The 21,570-nt window shown below is 35.1% G+C and overlaps 2 protein-coding genes across 5 annotated transcripts; one reads left to right on the forward strand and one right to left on the reverse strand.

Annotated features, from left to right (window-relative positions):
- Nucleotides 1-2,420: 2,420 nt before the first annotated feature.
- Nucleotides 2,421-4,319, reverse strand: LOC115976991 (mRNA-capping enzyme-like). Its single transcript, XM_031098608.1, has one exon. It carries the CDS (start codon nucleotides 4,317-4,319, stop codon nucleotides 2,421-2,423), a length of 1,899 nt encoding a protein of 632 aa, XP_030954468.1.
- Nucleotides 4,320-4,643: 324 nt separating this feature from the next.
- Nucleotides 4,644-20,495, forward strand: LOC115977013 (E3 ubiquitin-protein ligase BRE1-like 2). 4 transcript variants are annotated; one of them, XM_031098636.1, is made up of 19 exons: nucleotides 4,644-4,827; nucleotides 6,779-6,940; nucleotides 10,751-10,838; nucleotides 10,962-11,192; nucleotides 11,370-11,537; nucleotides 11,769-11,962; nucleotides 12,059-12,142; nucleotides 12,261-12,380; nucleotides 12,462-12,648; nucleotides 12,734-12,894; nucleotides 14,163-14,234; nucleotides 14,951-15,027; nucleotides 16,768-16,962; nucleotides 18,278-18,350; nucleotides 18,495-18,581; nucleotides 18,709-18,846; nucleotides 18,919-19,121; nucleotides 19,755-19,917; nucleotides 20,108-20,495. In XM_031098636.1, exons 1-19 carry the CDS (start codon nucleotides 4,708-4,710, stop codon nucleotides 20,237-20,239), a joined length of 2,655 nt encoding a protein of 884 aa, XP_030954496.1. In that variant the 5' UTR covers nucleotides 4,644-4,707; the 3' UTR covers nucleotides 20,240-20,495. The 4 variants fall into 4 exon arrangements, with proteins under 4 accessions (XP_030954496.1, XP_030954510.1, XP_030954520.1 ...); XM_031098650.1 differs by lacking the exons at nucleotides 4,644-4,827; nucleotides 6,779-6,940; nucleotides 10,751-10,838 and having other exon boundaries at nucleotides 11,121-11,210; XM_031098660.1 differs by lacking the exons at nucleotides 4,644-4,827; nucleotides 6,779-6,940; nucleotides 10,751-10,838 and having other exon boundaries at nucleotides 11,125-11,215.
- The last annotated feature ends 1,075 nt before the right edge of the window (nucleotides 20,496-21,570 follow it).

The raw sequence follows: 21,570 nt of genomic DNA on the forward strand, positions 1-21,570 counted from the left end.
AAATTGGAGACTTAGAGCAACCACATCAGTTAGTGCATGATTTCCTTCTATTTTGTAAGAAAAATCATATTTTTTCTATTTTACACATCCACTTTTACAAAACACCAATATTAGTTTATCTATTCTACACATTTATTTAATAAAATATTTATTTCTTTAACACTGTTATCTCTCTCACAGACCCAACATAACCCATTCAAACACCATCATCAGCCACCATCATCAAGCAACCACCATCATCAACCTAGCCATATGAAATCCTAAAACCCACCAATCTAACAAAGAATAAAAAATGGATCAAAACAACAATCAACCCAGCGATCAACAATCAACGAGAAACCCACTGATCGACACCCTGAGCAACAAGATTGACGCCTCCGACAATAATGACAGCAACTCTAAGGTTGGTAGTGCTGGATTGCGGTGGTGGTGCGGATGGTTGTTGGTGATTGGCCCAACTCAACTGGTCAGACCTAAATTTGGCTAATGTGTTGGCTCGCCCGTTCCAAGTAAAGAGTTGAGTCGCTGGGCTTGGGTGAAAGCTCTGGGTTCGGTGAGAGCAGAGGTGAGAGTAGAGGTGAGAGATTGGGGAAAAGGAGAGAGAGACTAATGAAAGCAGAGGTGAGAGAAAAAATTAATAAAATAAGATTATACATAGCTACAGTAACCGTGTATATTTGCACGGTTATTGTAGCAAATGTGTATATTTGCACAATAAGAGCATTAGAATTGGGAAATTTTAATTCTACTCTATTTTACCATTCCAAAAAGTCACTTTATCATTATACCATACTATTTTACAATACTTCCCACATCTCAAAACTCTATTTTTATTAAAATATTATTTTTTAATATTTCTTTCCAACCGTCACTTTTTTTCAGACTCGGCATGGTTCCAACGGCTCCACCATCACCAATCACCACACCACCACCACCACCTCTACGGGTCCACCATCATCAATCACCACACCACCACCAAAATGCTGCAGCCTCTCATCATACACATTACACAATTAGAAAACCCAAACCTATTTCAGCATGTTCGCAGCCATTGATGAACGCAGAGGAACTCATGAACCCAGACACCGCCGATCAACCACAATCACAACAGGAAAAAAAAAAAAAAAAAAAAAAAAACCCAAACCAACCCCAATAAAAGCCCATACACCGCCGCTACTAGATTAATGTTTCCTCCATCATTGATCAACCTAGATCAACCACCAAAATCCCACCGGAACAAAAACCCAGACATCGCCGATCAACCCCATCGCAAAAGGGAAAAAAAAAAAAAAAAAACCCAGATCAACCACCAAAATCCCACCGGAACAAAAACCCAAACATCGCCGATCAACCTTGATCACAACAGGAAAAAAAAAGTATGAAATAAAGTTATTAAATAAAGTAATTGCCTAGGCAATTAAAAAGTATGTATGATCAAAAGAAGAGAAAACAGTTTTCTCTAAAACATCTTTTGAACACATTTTCCAAAAGGAAAATCATCATACTTAAGAATTGATTGAGAGACCACACATCTTGGGCATATGTGGAATTGTGGTGAATATTGAAGGTCTTCCCAAATTCAATTTTCTTTTGTTTTGAATTTCACTGCATCGAGGTATGCAATTTAGATATTTCATGTTATCTCACATGAATGAAGTGGATCCATTATTTTTCCACAACTTGTTTTGTATGAGATGCAAAAATATGTTTTCTAACAAGACTAACTGAGGTACTGATTTTGCACGTGTAAAGTTCAAGAAGTAAATTGACCAACAATAAAGTTCAGAGAGTGTAATGACCACTATTGTGAGTATGGGGCTCGATTTAAGTGTTATATAATATTATACGTTTATATAATTATATGTATAAATGTTTATATCATATTCATATAATACAAACTCAAGATTAAATTGTGTAAGTTTGTAAATAAATTTATATGATATCAACTTAATATTTTATGATTTATTGATAATATAAATAATCCATTTTTATAGTAAAATTATATATATATATATATATATATATTGCTACTTCACAGTTTAAAATTGTGACTTCAAGTGACGAGTTTTGTTATTTTAGGGTGTGTGCACGTAAAACTGTGTGGATTAGCTTATGTGAAATAAACACCACTCATATAATTTCAGGCTTGGTGATGAGGACTATCAAGTGTACCAAACTACCAACTGGACCACACAACTCACTAGCATAGCACACAATACAAGATAATCCTAAAGTAACATAGAAAAATAAGATAATCTTGAAGGGTAGCTAATTACACTATCTCAAGGACCCATTTGCTGATGCAAGTACATACCAAACTCAAATAAATCTTACAATGACATACTTCATTATTTGTGTTTCTCTTATTAATAGTGAACCTTAAAGGTATTGTCAACATCAATTCCTAATCACTCCATCTATCACCTGTGTGGAGCTAGATTTGTTTGATGGTGGGCTTTGCTATCATTTTGAATCCTATCAACATACATGGGCAGGCGAATGATCTCTTCAATCTCATTCAACAAGATGTCCTTAGTGATATTGTCTCTTATACTCCGAACTACCTTCCTGTATGTATTGAAATCATTCGGAGTTGATTTATCTAGTCTGATCCGCATAAAGATCCATTCATCTTTTTCAGAATCCCACGAACACTCAATAATCTTTCCAGAATATGAAGAAGGATCTATACCGTCTTCAAATGCAACCCGATTCCCTTCCATTAGTCTCTTCCTCCCTCGTTCATGCAGAAAAAGTAGCTGACGATTATCACCATTCACCTCAAATAGAAAGTCAACCGAATTCATGTTAGCAAATTTCCACTTCAAGAGGCCTTCATGTGTGCGAGGAACATAAGGATCATCCCGACCCTGAAAAATAAGACCATCTGATTCATGTGAAAGCTTTAGCTCCAAAACCTTGTTAACAGTAGAGAGCAACCAAAAGTCCTTCCTCCTCACTCTAAAAGGTTCAAGGTCATATCTATAATAAGGATTCCTACATTGGAGAACATTTGCCCGTTCATAATTCCGAGGTTCAATCACTTCTTTCTCAAGCAACTTCCAGCGTTCATAGAAAGGCAAATCTATTACAGAAACTTGATTAATGGCCATCATATCATAGATAAGATATCTTCTCTCTTTCTTATCTGTATTCTTAATAGAATCAATTACCATTTCCCCATCAAGTAATGTATAGTGATGAGTCTGGTCTCTACATGGAAACCTCATCTGGACTCGTCGAAAATTGAAATTCCTATCAATCAAGTAACACCCATCCATGGTTATCAGCATCAAATATCGCGTTCCATCAGCTTTCCATGTGGTATAATAATAGTGCTGCCTCAACAGCTGCAGATTATCCTTGTTAAGAGAAACTGGGTGCGACCCTGGAAACGGTGTGTTCCCTCTTGCCCCAACACCCAGCCTAAGTGTTTGATAGCAGAAACTACGCATTGCATCTTGCTGGTCCCAAGGTATCTCATCTCCTAACACATCATCATTGCTCATTATCACTACATCTCTCTCCTCATCATGGGTCTCATACAATGGATCAGCAGCCGAGCCGCCTCCATAATCATCAGAAGACCTTTTCCACTCCGGAGTTGGAGGGCAAACAACAACATCCCGAGGCTTATTTTCATGATAAAATGCATACAGCGCATCAATATATTCCGGTTTATAAATTCCCGGAGGCCGAGCTTCGGCAAACACATTGATCGCCTGGGTGACACTGACAGAAGCAGGAAAAAGCGAGCGCATAATATAATGAACAATCATAAATCCGGTGCGATTATGGCCATGAGTACAGTGAACAAGAACATGATACTTGATACTTTTCTGACGAGAGATGAATTGCGAGACCTCATGAACAAACTTATTCACAGATACATTATCGGGTACAGCATCCCGACCCTTGCACTGAATCTTAACATGCTTGATGCCCAAGTTCTTCAAATCCGACACCGGATAGTACCGAGTAGTATTCGTCAAATCCACCACCAAACCAATCTTTCTTCCCAAAACTCTCTGCCGATGAATCAGTTGCTTCAACGAGTATCTTTTTCCGGGTGGAACTTCGAAGGATTCACAAAGCGGAACCTTGGAAGGAACTATGAAACCGCATATTTCTTCACCAACTGCAGGGCATTCCAACCAACCGGACGGAATGGTAATAGTAGTTCTGGTTTTATCATTATATGCAACTGGTCTGTGATCATCTGGGTTTTGTTCCCTTTTCAATCTTTTGCGTCTTTCGTCGCGCTCGCGGCGAGCTATATCAACTGCAGACTCTATGCGTTGTTCATATTCTTCATCCATGGAAACAAAACCTAGCCAGAGAAACTGAGAGATAAAGAGAAGGTTTTGGTTATGTGTGTGTATATATAGAAGGTTTGCACTAACCGACTACGTGACTTTATCTAATCCGACGACGTTTTGTAATAGATATGATATGAGACCCAATTTTTCAGTTAAGGGTTAGGATCTGTTTAGAAAAAAATAAAAAAGATCTACGGTCTAGAAATTGCCACCTCATTTAATTTAATTTTTTTTTTACTTAAACACCAAAACAGCAAATAAATGTGGTTTAACCAGAGTTAAGTTAACACAAGAGTTATATAAAACTAATGTAGTAACGGTAGTGTATTGGTGTGGCGGTTTCCACAATCAGAAGCAGAAAAGCGTGAATCCAAAAAAAAAAAAAAAAATGGAGAACGAAGCAGACTACGATGAGCCCGAGACGAAGCGTCCTCACCTCAGCCCTTTCTCCTCCGCCTCGCCTCGCAATTCCGCCACCGCCGCCACTTCCCCATCAACCAACAAAACCGTAAGCAAATCCTCTCTCTCTCTCTTTCTTGTAGTCTTCTGTTTGGTTCCCCGGTAAATTAGCTTTTATTTGTTTATTTATTTTTGATATAGTAGAAGCGGTAGAATGAAAATAATGTGTGAATTCAATTTTGCATGTGATGTTACTAGCAGCTTTTGTGTGCGATCGTTGTCAAATTAGGCGAAGAGTTGTTGTTATTTTGATTTCTGTGAAATTATAGGGTTGAAATTGTGAATTCTTTAGGGTTTTCAAGTATATGAGGCTGGGGGAGCAGAGACTATGTTAAATTTAGTGGAATCAAGTTGAATTTGTTTCACTCCTCATTGAAGTGGGACCATCAATTATGCTTCTTTAAGAAACTAGTTTGAATTTTTTAAATTTTAGTCTAAAATATCTGTTTAAGTTGAGGAATGAGAAAAAGGAAGTGTATTAATTTCAGTTGTGCTTGATTGTCAAGTCAGAGCCATTAGGTTCAATTCAGGTGAAGCTGTGGTTCTGTTTCTGTTTGGTTGCTGAGAAAGATTTTTATATATTGTGTTTAATAGGCTAAGAAGTGTTTGGGTGCAGTTGAGCGGAAGTGGATGTATCCTCAATCAAGTTGGAACCAAAAATATGCTTGTAAGGAATTTTGTTGGTTGCCTTTGAGCTGAAGTTGAGTCTGGTTGCTAAAAAACGTAAGACTGAAGAAACTTGAAAAAGTATGAATACAAATGGTTCATTTCGATAGAAGTTTTTAGGAGGAGGGGTTTGATTTGAATTTTTAGTTTAAATGACTTGAATAAATCATGATAGGGCATTTTTTTCCTTGTTGATGAGGTGTATGGATGGATTTGAGGTTTATTAATATGTGGATTTGAAATGAGGTAGATGTAAAGTGTCATTTCAAATCAATAACATTATAAGCGTTTTTGTTAGAGAAAAATCCACAAAGCTCAAATCACTTAGTCTGGTTAAATACGTATCAAGCTGCGGCATTTTTCATCAAATCCTTGTAACCAAACGCAACCAAGAATTTGCTGTTTGGGGTCTTTAGAAAATAAAGACTGGTCCTCAAATGTGCGATGTACAAATTTGGAGTCAGCTGGGGTGACATTTATTATTGGAAATCAAAAGAGAAAATCAATCTCAATTTTTTTATTTTTTTATTGGGTGTGATATAATCTTAATTTTCTGGGTAAGCAAAGAGAGCATTAAGATTGTTATGTTACATGGAACAGAGCACAAGTGTTGAACGATTTATATTTACGGACTACTCTTGAGCAAAATACATAATTATTTTCTCATTGTAAGAGCAAGGTGAAGGTGAGGCTGTGGGTTCAAGACCCAACAGGTGCATGTGTAATTACCAATAGAAAAAAGAAGAAGAAGAGGATCATTTTGTGAAAAATCAACAAAGCCTAAAGAGATATCTCTTTACCCTACAAATTTATGTATCCAATCTAGGCATTAGAGCCCCCTACATCTGTATGCACTTTATGTTTGGAACATTTTTTTTTTTTTTTTTTTTATGATGTAGGAGAACTTCACTTAGATTAGTTGCACGTTGTAGAGCATACTGTACAACAATCCTCACTATTAATGTTTGGAACATTTCTTGATTAATCATATAAACAATTACATGTGTTGCTCAAGCACAAGCAATCCTACTATTAACTATCTTTCAATTCAAAGTGAAGCATTTAGACAGCTGTGTTCTTAGCCCATTATATTTAGTAGTTGGACATCAAATTGTACAACATTTTAGTTGTTTATCTATTTCCTTCCTTATAAAAATAAGTAGTTTCAGAGTGAAATTTCTTTGTTTATGTATTTCCAATTGTGTGTGACTTTGTTTTTTTTTTTTTTTTGATAAGTGTGTGACTTGTTATGCATGATCTTACAGATATTGCAGAGAATGGTTCTGGCATATTGATAGAAATGTTTTGCTAAATGGTTATACATATTCGTGCAGGTTGATGCTACAGTGCTCCAGTACCAGAATCAGAAACTTCTTCAGCAGATAGACATACAAAAACAAGAGTTGCATGATATTGAGGCGAGGATTAAAGAATTAAAAGACAAGCAAAGTTCGTATGATGATATATTAATTGTAGTGAACCAACTCTGGAATCAGGTGAGTTTTGATTATTATGTTTAATAGTCACAAGCCCGTGTGATGCACGGTGTTCATTCAAAACAATGGTATAGTCATCTATTATTGCATGTAATCCAAAATTTTCTCAAGACTCACCATTCAAACACTATAGCTAAATGGAGAAAGCATCACATAAAATCTTACCTAATTCAAAATATTTTGGAATATATGGCCAGATTCATGAATGGATAGTGATAAATTTTGTAAAAATGTGAAAAATCAAATCATATAATGTTTTAAGAGGAATTGGCTAGGTAAATACTGTGCATTTGTTACTTCATTGTGTGTTTGCCTATGCATTTAGTCTCCTTGGAGTTATTTGGGTGATGCTATGGATAATAGTTGATGCATTGGTTGGTTGGTGGAATTGGTTCAACAATTGCTTGTCCGCTGTGTGGAATTTAGCTCCTTTGTGTGTGCTGTGGCAAGTGTAGAATTCCTGTACTTTTGAAGGTGTGGAAGTGTCAGAAGTGCAGTTGAGGCTTTCTTTCTTTGGTTACTCAGTGAATGGTCTAACTTTCTTGGGTTTAAGGGACAGTGGTACTATCACTGAGTTTGCTAATTCAATATCCTTTAATTGTAATTCTTTGGATACAATTTCTGGGACTATCTTATGCTTTGTACTGTTCATGAGGTAGTTCTTTCAGAATACGACCATTTATTTATTAAAAAAAATAAAATAAAATAATGGGAAGATACTGTAATTACAAAAAAAACAACAATGCATGAAGCAAAACACAAAGAAATGTCCAAATTTAATTTAAGTCTAAAAATAATGTATTATATCAAATGTTGTAATCACAATGTATCCCTTAATCAATCTTCCAATAAAATAATAACAAAAACAACATATTAGTATCAAAATGGAAGAGCTTTAGTCATTGCAACAATACACCTTGTGCTATGAGTTATGAGAAAGGGAACCTTAGCACTAAACTTAATACAAACCAATTAGCAAGGCCCAAAAAGGATAAAATGTTGGCAATTTTGGAAGATCGCTAGTGGGTTAGCATGAATTATAAAGTGTAGTAACAAACTAGAAGGTGAAGTTACTAACAAAACTTAAGCATTTAAAACTCCATAACGTAGTTGTTAACAAAGTATTTAACCCAATTATTCATGTGACCAACTCAATCTAATCTATCAAGGATCTATAGCTAACCCCAAATTTTGGGACTAAGGCTTTCTTGTTGTTGTTGATCAGAAAAACTATACTTTTTGTCTAATTTCTCTGTTTTAGGTCCTTTGTTTTCCTCCTTTGGCAAGGCAATACCATTGCCCCATTCTGTGAACCTCTATAGTCTATCCTCAATCAATAAAAAATAAGAAAGAAATCTGTGAACAAAAAAGCATGAAAATAAATAAGGTTAGAGAGAGAGAGAGAGAGCATATGCAAATCTAAAAATAGAGTATTGAAAAAAAAAATTCACATTGGAAATGTATTGAAACCCATTACTATCATATTTTTGTTTATGGGAAATCTAGGGTGAAGAAGGAGAAAGAGAGGAATGAACTTTAAATGCAAGAATATAAGGGGCTGAAGGAGTAAATGTAATAATTTAAGAAAAAAAATTAATTTCTTGGGCAACTAGAGGGGTTTGAAATGTTTATTGGGTTTGACGGAGGGAGGAGGAGTTGAAGGGGTTGGGTTGGGTTGTGGGAAGGAGAGTTGAAGGCATAATAGGGAAGCAAAAATCTGTGGAAGCATTCAACCATTAGATTAGGAAAGAGTTTTGAAACAAATAAAGCATCAATTTAATGGTAAATTGGGGCCTGCATGGGTTAGCTCAATTGGTTGGCCTCATGGGAACCCCCCATGAGGTCTCCGATTCAAGTCCTCAAATTACCCGGTACATGGTTCTTGCATGTGTATCTCGTAGGCGAGGTCGTGTATGTAGGGTTTACTTGACAAGGGTGGGTACACAAAGTTGCCTTGCCTTGAAGAGGTTCCTTGTCATAAAAAACAATAATAAGAATGGTAAATTAGTAAAATCAAAGGGACTTAAGACGAAAATAAAAGAGATATGAGAGATTTGTGGAGAAAATAAGAAATAATAAAAGGGCAAGGAAGTAGGAAAAATAAAAAATAATTAAATGTGAATTATGAAGGAGCCAATAAATAATGAAAGGAGAGAGTTTTTCTACAAAATGGTTTGAAGGAATCTTTGCCAATCCAGTATGTGGAGATTCATAAAACCATCATCGTGTATTAAATCAAATTACATTTTAAATTTTTAAATAAGTCATAGGATTCATTAAAAAACAAAGTTTAGCTATAAAATTAGTTGTAGCCTAAGGCTACACTCTAACTGAATAAAATAAACATTATTACATATTTTATAAATATAACCGTTAAATTGCATATTCTTTACGCTCTTAATACACGTGTCAAATTTTGTGTCAATTGGATACTATTTACAATATGATCTATAAGCTTATATTTTATGTATAATTTTAAGCTATAAAACTTGCAATTTAAATAATTTATTGATAACATAGCTATTGATCTTTAATTTTCTAGAAATTAAAATTTTGCAAGCATGAAGGATACAAAAAGAACATGTAATCTAATAGTGAATTTGTCAAAATTTATCTGCAATAAAAAGATATTGAGTAAGGCTACAACCAGTTTTGTAGCTTAAGGCTACAACCAGTTTTGTAGCTAATAATTTGTCCTTCATTAAATAGGTCCCTAACTAACTAATGGTACATTCGAGTGTTTGTTCCAATCACAATGGAGTGGGTTGGAGGGATTTTCCTCCAAAATGGTATAATCAATTTGGAGGTAAACTTTGTCCTTAAGGAAAATAAATTAATGTCACGGGGCAACTAAGAGATTATTGGAGAGAAAAGAAGAAACAATAAAAAAGCAAGGGATTTTAATATAGTCATATTTTATTTGAACAATTTTAATTAATTTATTTTTAGCCTTTCTATAAATTCCTTTTCTTATGAAAAAAGAAGGAAAAAAAAAAGTGTGAACAATGAAGGAGCAGATAAAAAATAAAAGATAAAGTTTTCCTCCAATTTTTTTTTTTGTTTTTTTTTTATAAGTAAAGTTTTCCTCCAAATCAATTTCAAGTAATTTCTTCCAACCTGTTACGTAGCGGTTCATTAAAATCATCCAGGTCTATTAAATCACATTACTCATTAAATAGGTCAGTGTCTATAAGTGCATGTAGATGGTCATTTCAATTGGCACGTAGTAAATTGGAGAAATTTTCCTTTAAACTGATTTGGAGGTAAATTCTGTCCACAAGGAAAAGAAATATGTCATGGGGCAACAAAGGGGTTTGATGGAGAGGAAGAGCTAAATTGGGGAGAAGAATTAATAGGAGATGTTAAAGAAGGAAGTCAAAAATTGTGGAAGCATATCAAGCATCAATTAATCACTATTAAATAAGAAATAACAAGAGTGGGGAAGATGGGAAAAAAATTAATTAAACATGAATAACAAGGGAGCAGGTAAATAAGGAAAGAGATTAATGTCATGGGCAATTAGAGGTGTTTGATGGAAAGAGGAAGAGCCAAATGGAGGAGCGTTAAAGAGGAAAACTGAAAATTGTTTAAGCATTATATAATTAAGACTTATTGAAGAAGAAGAAGAAAAAATAAAAGAAAAAGTGAGCAGTGGGATCCTACGTGGCACAATGGCAGAAGGGTGGAATTAAATTCTAAAGTGACCGTTTTTTTAGACAGTATAGATATGCACTTTCTGTTCATGCTTACATTTTCTAGTCCATAATGACTGAAGTTCCCAATAAAAAATTTCATTGTTTTGCTGTATAGTTGGTTGATGACTTAATCCTTCTCGGAGTACGAGCTGGGGCAGGCCAGGTTTCTTTGGAATTTCTGGACTCTGCTGATCACTCTCGAGGTATTTTTTTCTCTAATTTTTTCAATAAACCCATGTAGTCTGTTGTATTTCCTATGACAGCTTAATTGGACGTCCAAGATTTTTCATGTCATATAAGGTTGATTGACTTGAGATACATTCTAGGTTCAATTCCATCATGTCCTGCTGAGGAAATATTTCTTTGTAGACTGCTACAAAGGGGTTCTATTGAAGCCAATGGTAATGATGAGATCATTAGATATGTTGAAGATGCCCTTGCTTTGCGTCATTCATCTACTAGGGAGTTGTTGAAAATCCTGCAAGATTCAATTGATGATCAAAGGGTGAGGACTGAGAGCATTGCACGTGCGTTGCATGGAAAACTATCTTCAGAAGGTCAGAAGAAATCTTGATGTGAGGTCCAATTGTTAATTCATCGTTCTTCATATCTGTTTTTTATGTTTAGGTTGGTCGTTTTTTTTTTTTTTTTTTTTTTTTTGGTTAATCTTTGCAAGTGTCTTTTTCATGAGATTTGTATTGATTATGTCATTATAACACTTTTGGGGTTCTCAGATGCCATCATCCAATTGTCAAAGATTGATGATATTATGAAAGAGGAGGCTATCAAGCTGGGTGAAGTGATTGATATTCTCCACTTGAAGCATAAAGAATACATTGAGAAGATTCAAACTTACATTAGCAGCCATTCAATTCATGAATCTGAGATTAAGCGCCTTGCAGGTCTCTAAGATAGTTCTTTCTGAACATATAATTTACATTATTGTGGCACAAATTTATTCTCTTACTTGTAAATGTATAAGTATCAAGATTACCATGAGTGGGGGTATGCATCCCAGATTCAAGAAGCGTGCAGGCAGATAATTCTACTACCACAATTTACTAGTTGCGTATCCATCACATGAGACCTCTAGATTGTATATTGATGTGTATATCTTCTGTTTTTGTTGAAAGGTGAGCTGGACGAGTGTGTTGCTGAACTTGAAGAGAGTAGAAGAAAACTAGTCAATCTGAAAATGCAAAAGGATGTAGCATCTGGGATGCATACCCCCACTCATGGTACAGCCAATGGAAACTTGTCACCAGAAAAGCCTGTAGATAGGACAATGGGTTTGCGGGAATTGAAGGACTCTATTGAGGAATCAAAGGTATCACAATATAAACAAGTTGCTTCCCCCCCTCTCCCCACTCTCACCCTCCCAAATCCCTCTCTAACCAGGCATGTGTTTAAACAAATAATGTAGATACTGGCAGAAGATCGTCTTTCTGAGGTTCAAGATGCACAGGGAGAAAATCTAAGCTTGTCAAAACAATTGCAAGATCTTCAGGTCTCTGAGATTGAATTCTTTTCATCTTCTATAGTTGATATTCCTTGTCTCAGGGTCTCACTTTATATTCACTTTAATTATATTCATGAATCTCACTTTTAATATTGTACTCGTACAGAATGAACTGAAGGATGAAAAATATATTCGCTTATCCCGATTATACTCTTTGCGAAATGATCAACTCCAACATTGGAATGCTGAAGTGGAGCAGTACAAAGTATTGACAGAGTCTCTGCAGGTTGAACTGTCTTGTCTTACATGTTGGCACTTGCTTTTTTTGCTTGTTCTATATGGGTCTTTTTAAAAATTATAATTTCAGGCTGAAAGGCCTCTTATCATGAGAAGGGAGAAGGAGGTGAGTGTAAAACTAGAATCAGCAGATGCTTTGAGGAATGCAATTGATAATGCTGAATCTAGGATTGGAGAATTGGAGCTTCAGCTACAGAAACGTATCGACGAAAAGAATGAGCTTGAGATTAAGATGGAAGAAGCTGTGCAGGATGCAGGTCAAATTACACATTTGATTTTAATTTATTTTTATGGGAGCAATTTTCTGGAGCTTCTGGTTTGTAAGGGTGTTACTTACTGCAGGGAGAAAGGATATTAAATCAGAGTTTCGTGTAATGGCTTCGGCTTTGTCTAAAGAAATGGGAATGATGGAAACTCAATTGAAGCGATGGAAGGAGGCAGCCCATGACGCACTGTCCTTAAGTGAGGAAGCCCAGTCTCTAAAAGCTCAACTAGATAGGAAGGTTTTGTCTCATTTACCTATTTTGTTTCTTCTCTTGTTAGTCAAATTATTCTTATGCATCATGTGGACTATTTGGAGTGAACAGAACGCCCTCACATTTGAAGGGAATGATCACTCACCATTGGAGTTAAAAATGAAATTCTCACACTCTATGTATGATTGGATTGCTGCATTAAGTGTTCTTTCTTTTTCTGATTTGCTGGACTTTCTGGACTTTTGTAACTTTAGATCATGTCTTGTAGTAACTCAAGTACTATTTGCGTGTACCTGGCTGTGATGTTTTTTAAAGCACCATCTAAAAAATTTCTTACTTTTCAACCAAAAAAAAAAAGTGATCTCAACTTTTGATAATTCCTTAGTAATTTGTAGCCATGCCGAGAGCCATATTCTCCACAAATTTTAGTAATTAGGTGCTAATGCGCTTTAGCTCAAATTTCATCTCCTCTCCTTGTAAAGAACAAGACGGATGGTGAGGTCGTGGGTTCGATACCCTCTGGGTTCTTGTAATTACCATTAAAAAAATAGCAATCATGTCCTTTCTCGTTGCCTCTAACCGTGTTGTGGCTATTTCTCTTTTTGGAATACATCTTTAAAAATTGTGATTGAAAATATTTGTTGGCAATTAATCTGCAACAACATATTGCTTTTGGGGTATAGGGTAGACTAAGGACACTGGGCATAAAATAGGCAGAATTGTTGAGTACCCTCCCTTGACCCCCAAACAAATACAAAAGGTTTGTTATTATACTACCTACTTCATATTTGGCTACCTATTTTTGAGATTGATCTTTCAAGAATGTGATTGTAGTTATATGTTGGTTGTCCGTCTTCCACAATGTTCCCTTTTTGGGCCTGGTATATACTTGTGAAGAGATAGGAAAGTGACCACAATATAGGGAGAGTTGTACTTCCCTCCCCACTACCCCAAACCAAAAAAAGAAAAAAGTTGAATAAGTAAATACTATCCATAGATTTCTTTAAGCTTTGGCTAAGAGCCTTTTAGCCCTATGGGCACCACCTTGTGTTTCTAATGGAAATGTTCAGGGCTCAAATATCTACTCCCTAATTGAAACTATCAAATTATCCACGCCCAACACCCCCACCCCCCCCCCCCCCCCCAAAAAAAAAAAAATAGTGGTTTAGAAATCAATGGAACTGCTAACCATGTTAAGATTTTCCTTTTATTCATACTATATCTATGTTGTCATCATTTTCTCTTATGAGGAGACTCTTTTCTGAAATTTACCTTTTCCTGTGTTTTTTGTGTAGAGTAATGAAATGCAGAGCTTAGCAGACAAATGTGCTGAACAGATGATGGAGATCAAGTCTCTTAAGGAACTGGTAAGATTCTCAATTCTAATTATGATCACATGCTTCAACACTACTTCTTGTTAGTTCTTAGTTGTATGATTTTTCCTCAACTATTTGATGGGATCCTTTTGGCATTGATGTTATTATATTTTTCTTATGTATTGATTTTGCATGTAACCCTATATTACACAGATTCTTTGAATTTCTGTCCTTGCTGTCTGATACCCCCAATTTTATTTTTAAAGAATCAATTTTACTGAAGCATTCTCGTCATATCTGTCCCTCTAGAGTATTTCCTGCTCAGTCAAATTAGATATTAAATGCATTTTTCCCCCCAGTTTCATGTCTGATTTCCCTATTGAAAAATCCATGAATTTGGTATATCATGTGCTATATTTGCATTTTGTGGCTATAGGTCGCAACTGACTTGCATGATTATGGAAACAAGATTACATTCTGATGATGGTGTTCAGTCAAATAGAATGTTGGAAAATGTTTTCCAGTGAAATTTGGTGCGAATCATGAATATATGAGATGAAAATATTTGAAGTTGTTAACTAGACAAGAACAAGGAAAAGAAGAGAATGAAACACACGAAAAAAAAGAAGCACATGGAGATATATGTGCTTAAGCTTTGGATTAAGTGACCATTTCTTTTGAAGTATATGAATTATGATTTTTAAGATTTTCTGGACTGTTCTATAACTGAGCTTATATAGAAAATGATAAAGACAAACATATTGCAGATTGATAAGTTGCAGAAGGAAAAACTGGAACTACAAATCTTCTTGGACTTGTATGGACAGGAAAGTCATGACAATAGGTAAATTGAGGATCCTTATCTAATGGTTTATGTTGTTAAATATGAAAGTGATGGTATCAATATGTTTCATACTTAAAAAGTAAAAGCTGATATCTTGGTATTATTTGTTGTAATTATTTCTTTTTGAGAAATAGAAAAATAATAATATTTTGGGTTGTACTCATGTTGTATGGGTAGTACCTTTCTAGAAGGGTTTGGAATTTTCTAGTGCTGATGTGTCCCTACCAGCTGTCCCATTCACGAATATTTCTTATCTTATTGGAACCATTGATTCCTATATAAAAAATGAATAGTAAGAGGGCATATCAAGAATTTCCGGCATCTCCTTCTGTAAATGTCGCTCTTAATGTTTTCTTTCCTTTTTTAACATATCATTACTCATGCATATACGTAACTATTATGTTTGAGAGGAAGATTAGCTATGAGTAAAGGTGGTAATCTTTGCAGTGGTAATCTTTGCAGTTGTGCTAATATAAAAGAAAGTCACAAGTCTGAATCTATAAAAGCCTTTTATGCGTGAGAGATATCTGTCCAAATGATGGATTGAGTATCAATCAGCAGAATGGTTGTATCTTTGAACAGACATAGTACTCTTGCCACTTCTTTCAGTTATGACAGCGGTTCAATGGGTTCAATGGATATTCCATTATTTTCAAGGGTAACAACTCAGAAGTACTATGCATTTTGCTTTAGAAGAGTTTTTTGTCTCTGCATAGATAGGAAGATGAGAATCAGATGTGTATGTGATTATATGATTTTGGTATACAACTTGTTAGGATATAATGACAGATTGAGCTCTCTAGGTAAACATTTTGGTATATATGCTAATTTCAGTGTTGGTAAAAGTGTCAAAGTGCACATAGGCCTCTTGGAGCCTAGGCGCAAAGCACAAGTGTGCGCCTTATTGAAGTAAAACACCCATTTTTCAAATATAATATCTAATAACCTTTAATAGAAATATTTGTAACATATAATAAAAAAATATATATAAAAACTCAAAATTTGTATATTTTAGTAATTAGGTAAAGTGCAATTGTATAATGTTTGTATTCAAACTTTACTTAAGTTATTTCAATTCATAAAATTTATATTTACACTTAATTGAAAACAATTATCAATGGACAATATCATAATTAGAAAGTTTAAACATAACATTTTATTCTCTTGTGCTTTATAAAAATACATAACCATGATAGTTATGATCAAATGATGTATATGGTTCAATCAACATACATCTAAAAATCAAAGACCAAAAAGCACAAGAATAGTAAATTATTGTTCGTATCTTTTGACATGTAAATAAAAAAAAAAAAAAAATTGTGTAATACAACACCTTAAGAATAGTGGTTGTATAGTAAATCATTGGTCCATGTCATTTCTTTCAAGATCAAGCAATTAATTTTTTTTTGATAAGTAAATCAAGCAATTAATTTTGATGATTCATCTTTTTTTTAAGGATAAAATAAAAAAGCATGCCTTGACCTACTTTGTGCTTCTTCTTCAAAAAGCTTCAAAAAAGCGTGCCTAAAGCGCGCTTCATTAAATGAGCTCTTTTTTGTCCAAGTGAAGCGCTCAGACCTTGGGGCTTTAAGCTTTGACCTTTAAGCGCACCTAAGTGCACTTTTAATGACACTGGCTAATATACAAATTTTGCCCCTTATTTCACACTGCTTTCCCCCCTTAATGGGTGGTAAATGCATCTCATATTCATACATTTAACCCTTTAATTTTGAATTGCAGAGATTTGATGGAAATCAAAGAATCAGAACGCAGAGCTCACTCACAAGCTGTAGTCTTGAGAAATGCTTTAGATGAACATAGTCTAGAGTTGAGAGTTAAAGCTGCCAATGAAGCTGAGGCTGCTTGCCAACAAAGGCTTTCTGCTGCTGAAGCTGAAATAGCCGATTTAAGGGTTAAATTGGATGCTTCTGAGAGGTTGCTTCTCTTTTTTTTTTTTTCTTCGTCTAAAATTGTATCCACATTGAAGGGGTTTTTTAGTTTTGAAAATCTGTAGTTGGATGACATTATGTGTGTGTGCACGTGTTTTCAATTGGATTTCTTCCCATGACAAACTTAAGGAAATGTTTTTTTTTTTCCTTTTTCTTAAGGGGCATGGGGGAAGGTTAAAGGATTAGAGTGATGTTTTGCTTTTTCTTTTTTGTATTCTTCATTGCGATCTTGCATATGCTTTATGGAGATTTTTGTTTTTTTTTTTTAATATGTTTGTGTCTTTTTTTTTTTTTTTTAAGAAGGGGGGGGGGGTGTTCAATGGGTGATGCCAAGTAGAATGATCGACCTACTGGCTGGTCGAAGGAGTTGGTTTGGTAAACACTCTTCTGCTGTTTAGAATTTAGCCCCCCTTATGCTTGATGTGGATATGGTAAATGGAGTGTAATTATCACTCTTTTGAAGATGTGGAAGCTTTGGAGACGCAACAGAAGACATCTTTCGTTAGGACCTTCTTTTTTTTTGTTGAGAAATTAGGACCTTTCATTTGCTTGTAGTTATTATGCTATCTTGTGTATTACTTCTGCGCACAGGGTATTACTTTTTTTAATTTTTTTTATATTTTAAAATAACAAGTGATATGTAGAAATGGTTTTAATTTTTTATTTTGGTCATGAGGCAGTAGAGATGGTTGATTTCTTTAATTCTCTGTAGTGTCCTCTTCTTTCTTGGAGAAGATGTAAGGTGTTGAAAAAGATACTTAGTTCTGTTGGTTGAATCATGAATGAAAGTATAAATGATATGGGTTTATCATAAAGGACATACTTCTAAAGAATTTGTTGAGTTGGGGCATTTTGATGACACAGTGTGTCTGGAAACTCAGTTTGGTTCACAGTTGGAACGCATATTCATGCCATGTGAAGTTCTGAATGAGAGGGATGGCAGTTCCAATATATGGCTTTTAGAATGAAGTGGAGTTGGCTGTAAACAGGGCTCAGCTAGGAGAATAAGTATCGTGGAATTATGCTGTATGCGGAAGTTTTGCTGGTTTTACGATTTTGCGGATTCGATCTTTCTTTATCTTTTTAGTATTATTTTTTAAAGATCAATAATCTCTCTACTTTTTAGTTGGGAGTTTTGGAACTTTATTCAATTGCAAATAGATGTATATATACACTTTTCTTGCTTTGCTTGCTACGAAGATATTTATTATTGATACTGTGGATTGTTCTTCAAGCTTGCAACTAGAGAAAAAGTTTGACAATTAAAACCTTTGTGGTCTATGCTTTCAATTTTTCTACAGGGATGTTTTGGAGCTTACCGAGGCTATTAGAAATAAAGACGCAGAAGCAGAGGCATACATAGCAGAAATTGAGGTACCCCAGGGTTTTTAAAATTTTTCTTTTTGATTTTGAGTCTCACAATCAGCTTCAAATTTGGTTCCTTAATATCTTGCACTACATCTCCCCTTTTTTCTGCCTTATTGTTTTCTTGTCAATTGATTTATTATTTTCCTGCAGACCATTGGTCAAGCATATGAAGATATGCAGACACAGAACCAACATCTGTTGCAGCAGGTGACTGAGAGGGACGATTATAATCTCAAGGTTTGTCTTGTTATTATCTGCATTGATGCTAGTTTTGTTATGCTGTGCCTTCTTTGTTTTCCAGCAGTTCTGCAGTCCAATGCATGGGCTGGTCATTCCTAATTTTTTCATGAGATCCTTAATGCAGCTTGTTTCCGAGAGTGTGAAGACAAAGCAGGCACAGAGCGCTTTACTCACTGAGAAGCAGGCATTGGAAAAGCAACTTCAGCAAATTAATGCATCAATAGAATCCTTAAAAATGAGGATTTCTCACAGTGAAGAGCAGGTAAGGATTCCCTGTACTCAAAAGGAAGTTTGCTACTTAGGTCCTTTATCAACCCAAAGTTAAATAATGCAGATGGAGCCTTGTCTGACAGAAGCCATTAAATGTACTCACGAAGAAAGACATCTTACAGTCAGCCTGGAAACAGCCAAGTGGGAATTGAATGATGCTGAGAAGGAGTTGAAGTGGCTTAAATCTGCTACTGCTTCCTCTGAGAAGGAATATGAGCAAATCCAGCAGGATATGGATGATATCCAAATGGATTTAGAGAATGAAAGGTGTTTTTTTTTTCCTCATTCTGGAGTGGAGTTCATTTAAATTATAATAGTCTATTGAGGAACTTCTGGTTTTGTGTATGCATCACACAACTACCTCTACCACAAATTTATAGTTTAGAACATAGAAGGAGAAGGTAGTTTGTCACTTGGTACAGTGTTTTGTGTGTGTGTGTGCATGATGCCATTTCTGACCTGCTTCTAATTCAGAAGGTTGGTTTACCATTGATATAACATGGCAATACCGATCTAGTATTTCACTGAAGTGAATGTGATATTGGAACCATTTTACTTCAATCTTTTAATTGATGGCTGTGAAGCTTCTTTGAAATTGACTTTTGGCATGTGGATCTATGGGTGAAGGGCTATCACTTTTTTTCTTGGGCTTGTGTAGGGGGTAGGCAGATGTAGATATAGTATCTGCTTGTCAAGAAAGCATGTCATACTAAGCTACAAATACGTTGTTACGATTTGATGCTATTTCATAGTCAGATTATCTAAGTTGGGGGATTTCTTTATGTAGAGTTAGTAGCTCTTTGGTTATTACAGAAATGGATCATAGCTATTTAAGCACCTATAAATTGTTTATGTTTCAAGCTAAATTTGCATCTAAGTAGATGGAATTGTGTTGAGCAGAAGCTCAAGGAAGAAGCTTGAGGACGAGCTTAGGGAATTGAATATCAAGGTTGCCGAGATGAGTTCTGAAACTGGAGAGGCTGCAATACAGAAACTCCAAGATGAAATCAAGAGTTGCAAGTCTATATTAAAGTGCAGCGTGTGTTCTGATCGACCAAAGGAGGTAAGTGTGCTCATTGCATGCAAGCTTACACCCCTGCGATCCTTCTTTTAATTCCTAGCTATATGTATACCAGATTTAAGTTCATTGACCTTATGAAATCCTTTAAATTAGTATATTATTATTATTTTTGTTTCAATGTGTGTATATTCTGTTACACTGATGGATGTGGGTGTGATTTATATCTTGACAGGTTGTAATCGTGAAGTGCTATCATCTTTTCTGCAATCCATGCATCCAAAAAAACCTAGAGATTCGCCATCGGAAGTGTCCCGCATGTGGAAATGCATTTGGTCAAAATGACGTTCGGTTTGTAAAGATATAGAAGAGCTTCAACGTAATTCTGTAGTTGTAGTTAGCAACTTAGCATCGACGAAGCCCCAACCCCTTTGTAGCTGTTGGTTCTTTCGAAATAGAAAAGGGATTTTAAATTTAAATCAAAATAAAAATAGACAGGAAAATATACATGCCTCCCTGCCCACCCGAATGCCATGTCCCATGTGCATTGGCACTTCAGGAGACTTGAACCTGTTAACTGGATTTCAATTTTCAATCATATAAGTTCTCATCCTTTTTCTACATCGATTTTTTTTTTTTTTTTTTTTTTCATTTGGTATTAAATAATTACCTACACAAGCCCAAAAAAAAAATGGAAAGCTTCAAATTGAATTTCAAGCTATGAATCTCTATCTCTTTAACCTCGACATGGAATTCATAGAATGGAAAATTAGTATACATTAACCCCATGAGTTTGACTTAGTTGTTCTTAAGTCCTCGTTATATTTATGAGATTCTAGATTAGAAATTTATAGCTAGTAACTCTGGGCAATCTCTATGGGATTTCTCTTTGTAATAATTTAGTACGTGTGATATGAGGGATTGCATTCAAGAAAATAATTAGATACTCAAAGTGGTCTAACTTGATGTGTGTGATATGAGGAATTACATATACCCAAGAAAATAATTAGATATTCAGTGGGGATTATATACTAAATTATTTTGAAAACTGAAAACTAAAAACATTGTAGTAAAATTATTTTTAAATGTGTGAATAGTATTGTGGGTTTTATTTTTAATATTTTTTGACTCATAAACAGTATCAATCAGTATATAAACAGTATTTAACAGTATATAAACAGTACTCTTGTACCCAAAAGCAAAAACGGTGCAGGAAAAAAAAAGAAGGTAAAACGCAAAACGCAGACTGACTTTCAGCTGAATCCAAACCGGCACCAAATGATACTACAGTAAGCGGAGAAGGAAAATTTAATTCCTGTTGGTCATCTTTATGGATAAGGTGACAGTGACATGAAAATCATCCGCATCCACGTGACCTGGCTTTGCTCTTTTGTTATTAGACTCGAAAAAGATATTTTATATCAGATTCTAGGGCCCATGCTCCTTCAGTCTCCATCACCATCCCATTCCTTTCCCTTCGTCTACAATCAAAACCAATATTATAAGCAGCTAGCAGCCAAGCTTTTCTGAAAAAAACAGCCAAGCTTTGTATTCCTTTCCAATCCAAATCATATATCTTTTTATTTATTTTCCGCTTCTATTATTGCATTTTTTATGCCCTCTCAAATACTCCTCCATCCAAATATAGAATTGAGGATCGAAATTAGAATTTTAACGAAGTTACAGTTAATTTAATAA

The sequence above is a fragment of the Quercus lobata genome, chromosome 1, assembly GCF_001633185.2.
Source record: "Quercus lobata isolate SW786 chromosome 1, ValleyOak3.0 Primary Assembly, whole genome shotgun sequence".
Lineage (NCBI taxonomy): Eukaryota > Viridiplantae > Streptophyta > Magnoliopsida > Fagales > Fagaceae > Quercus > Quercus lobata.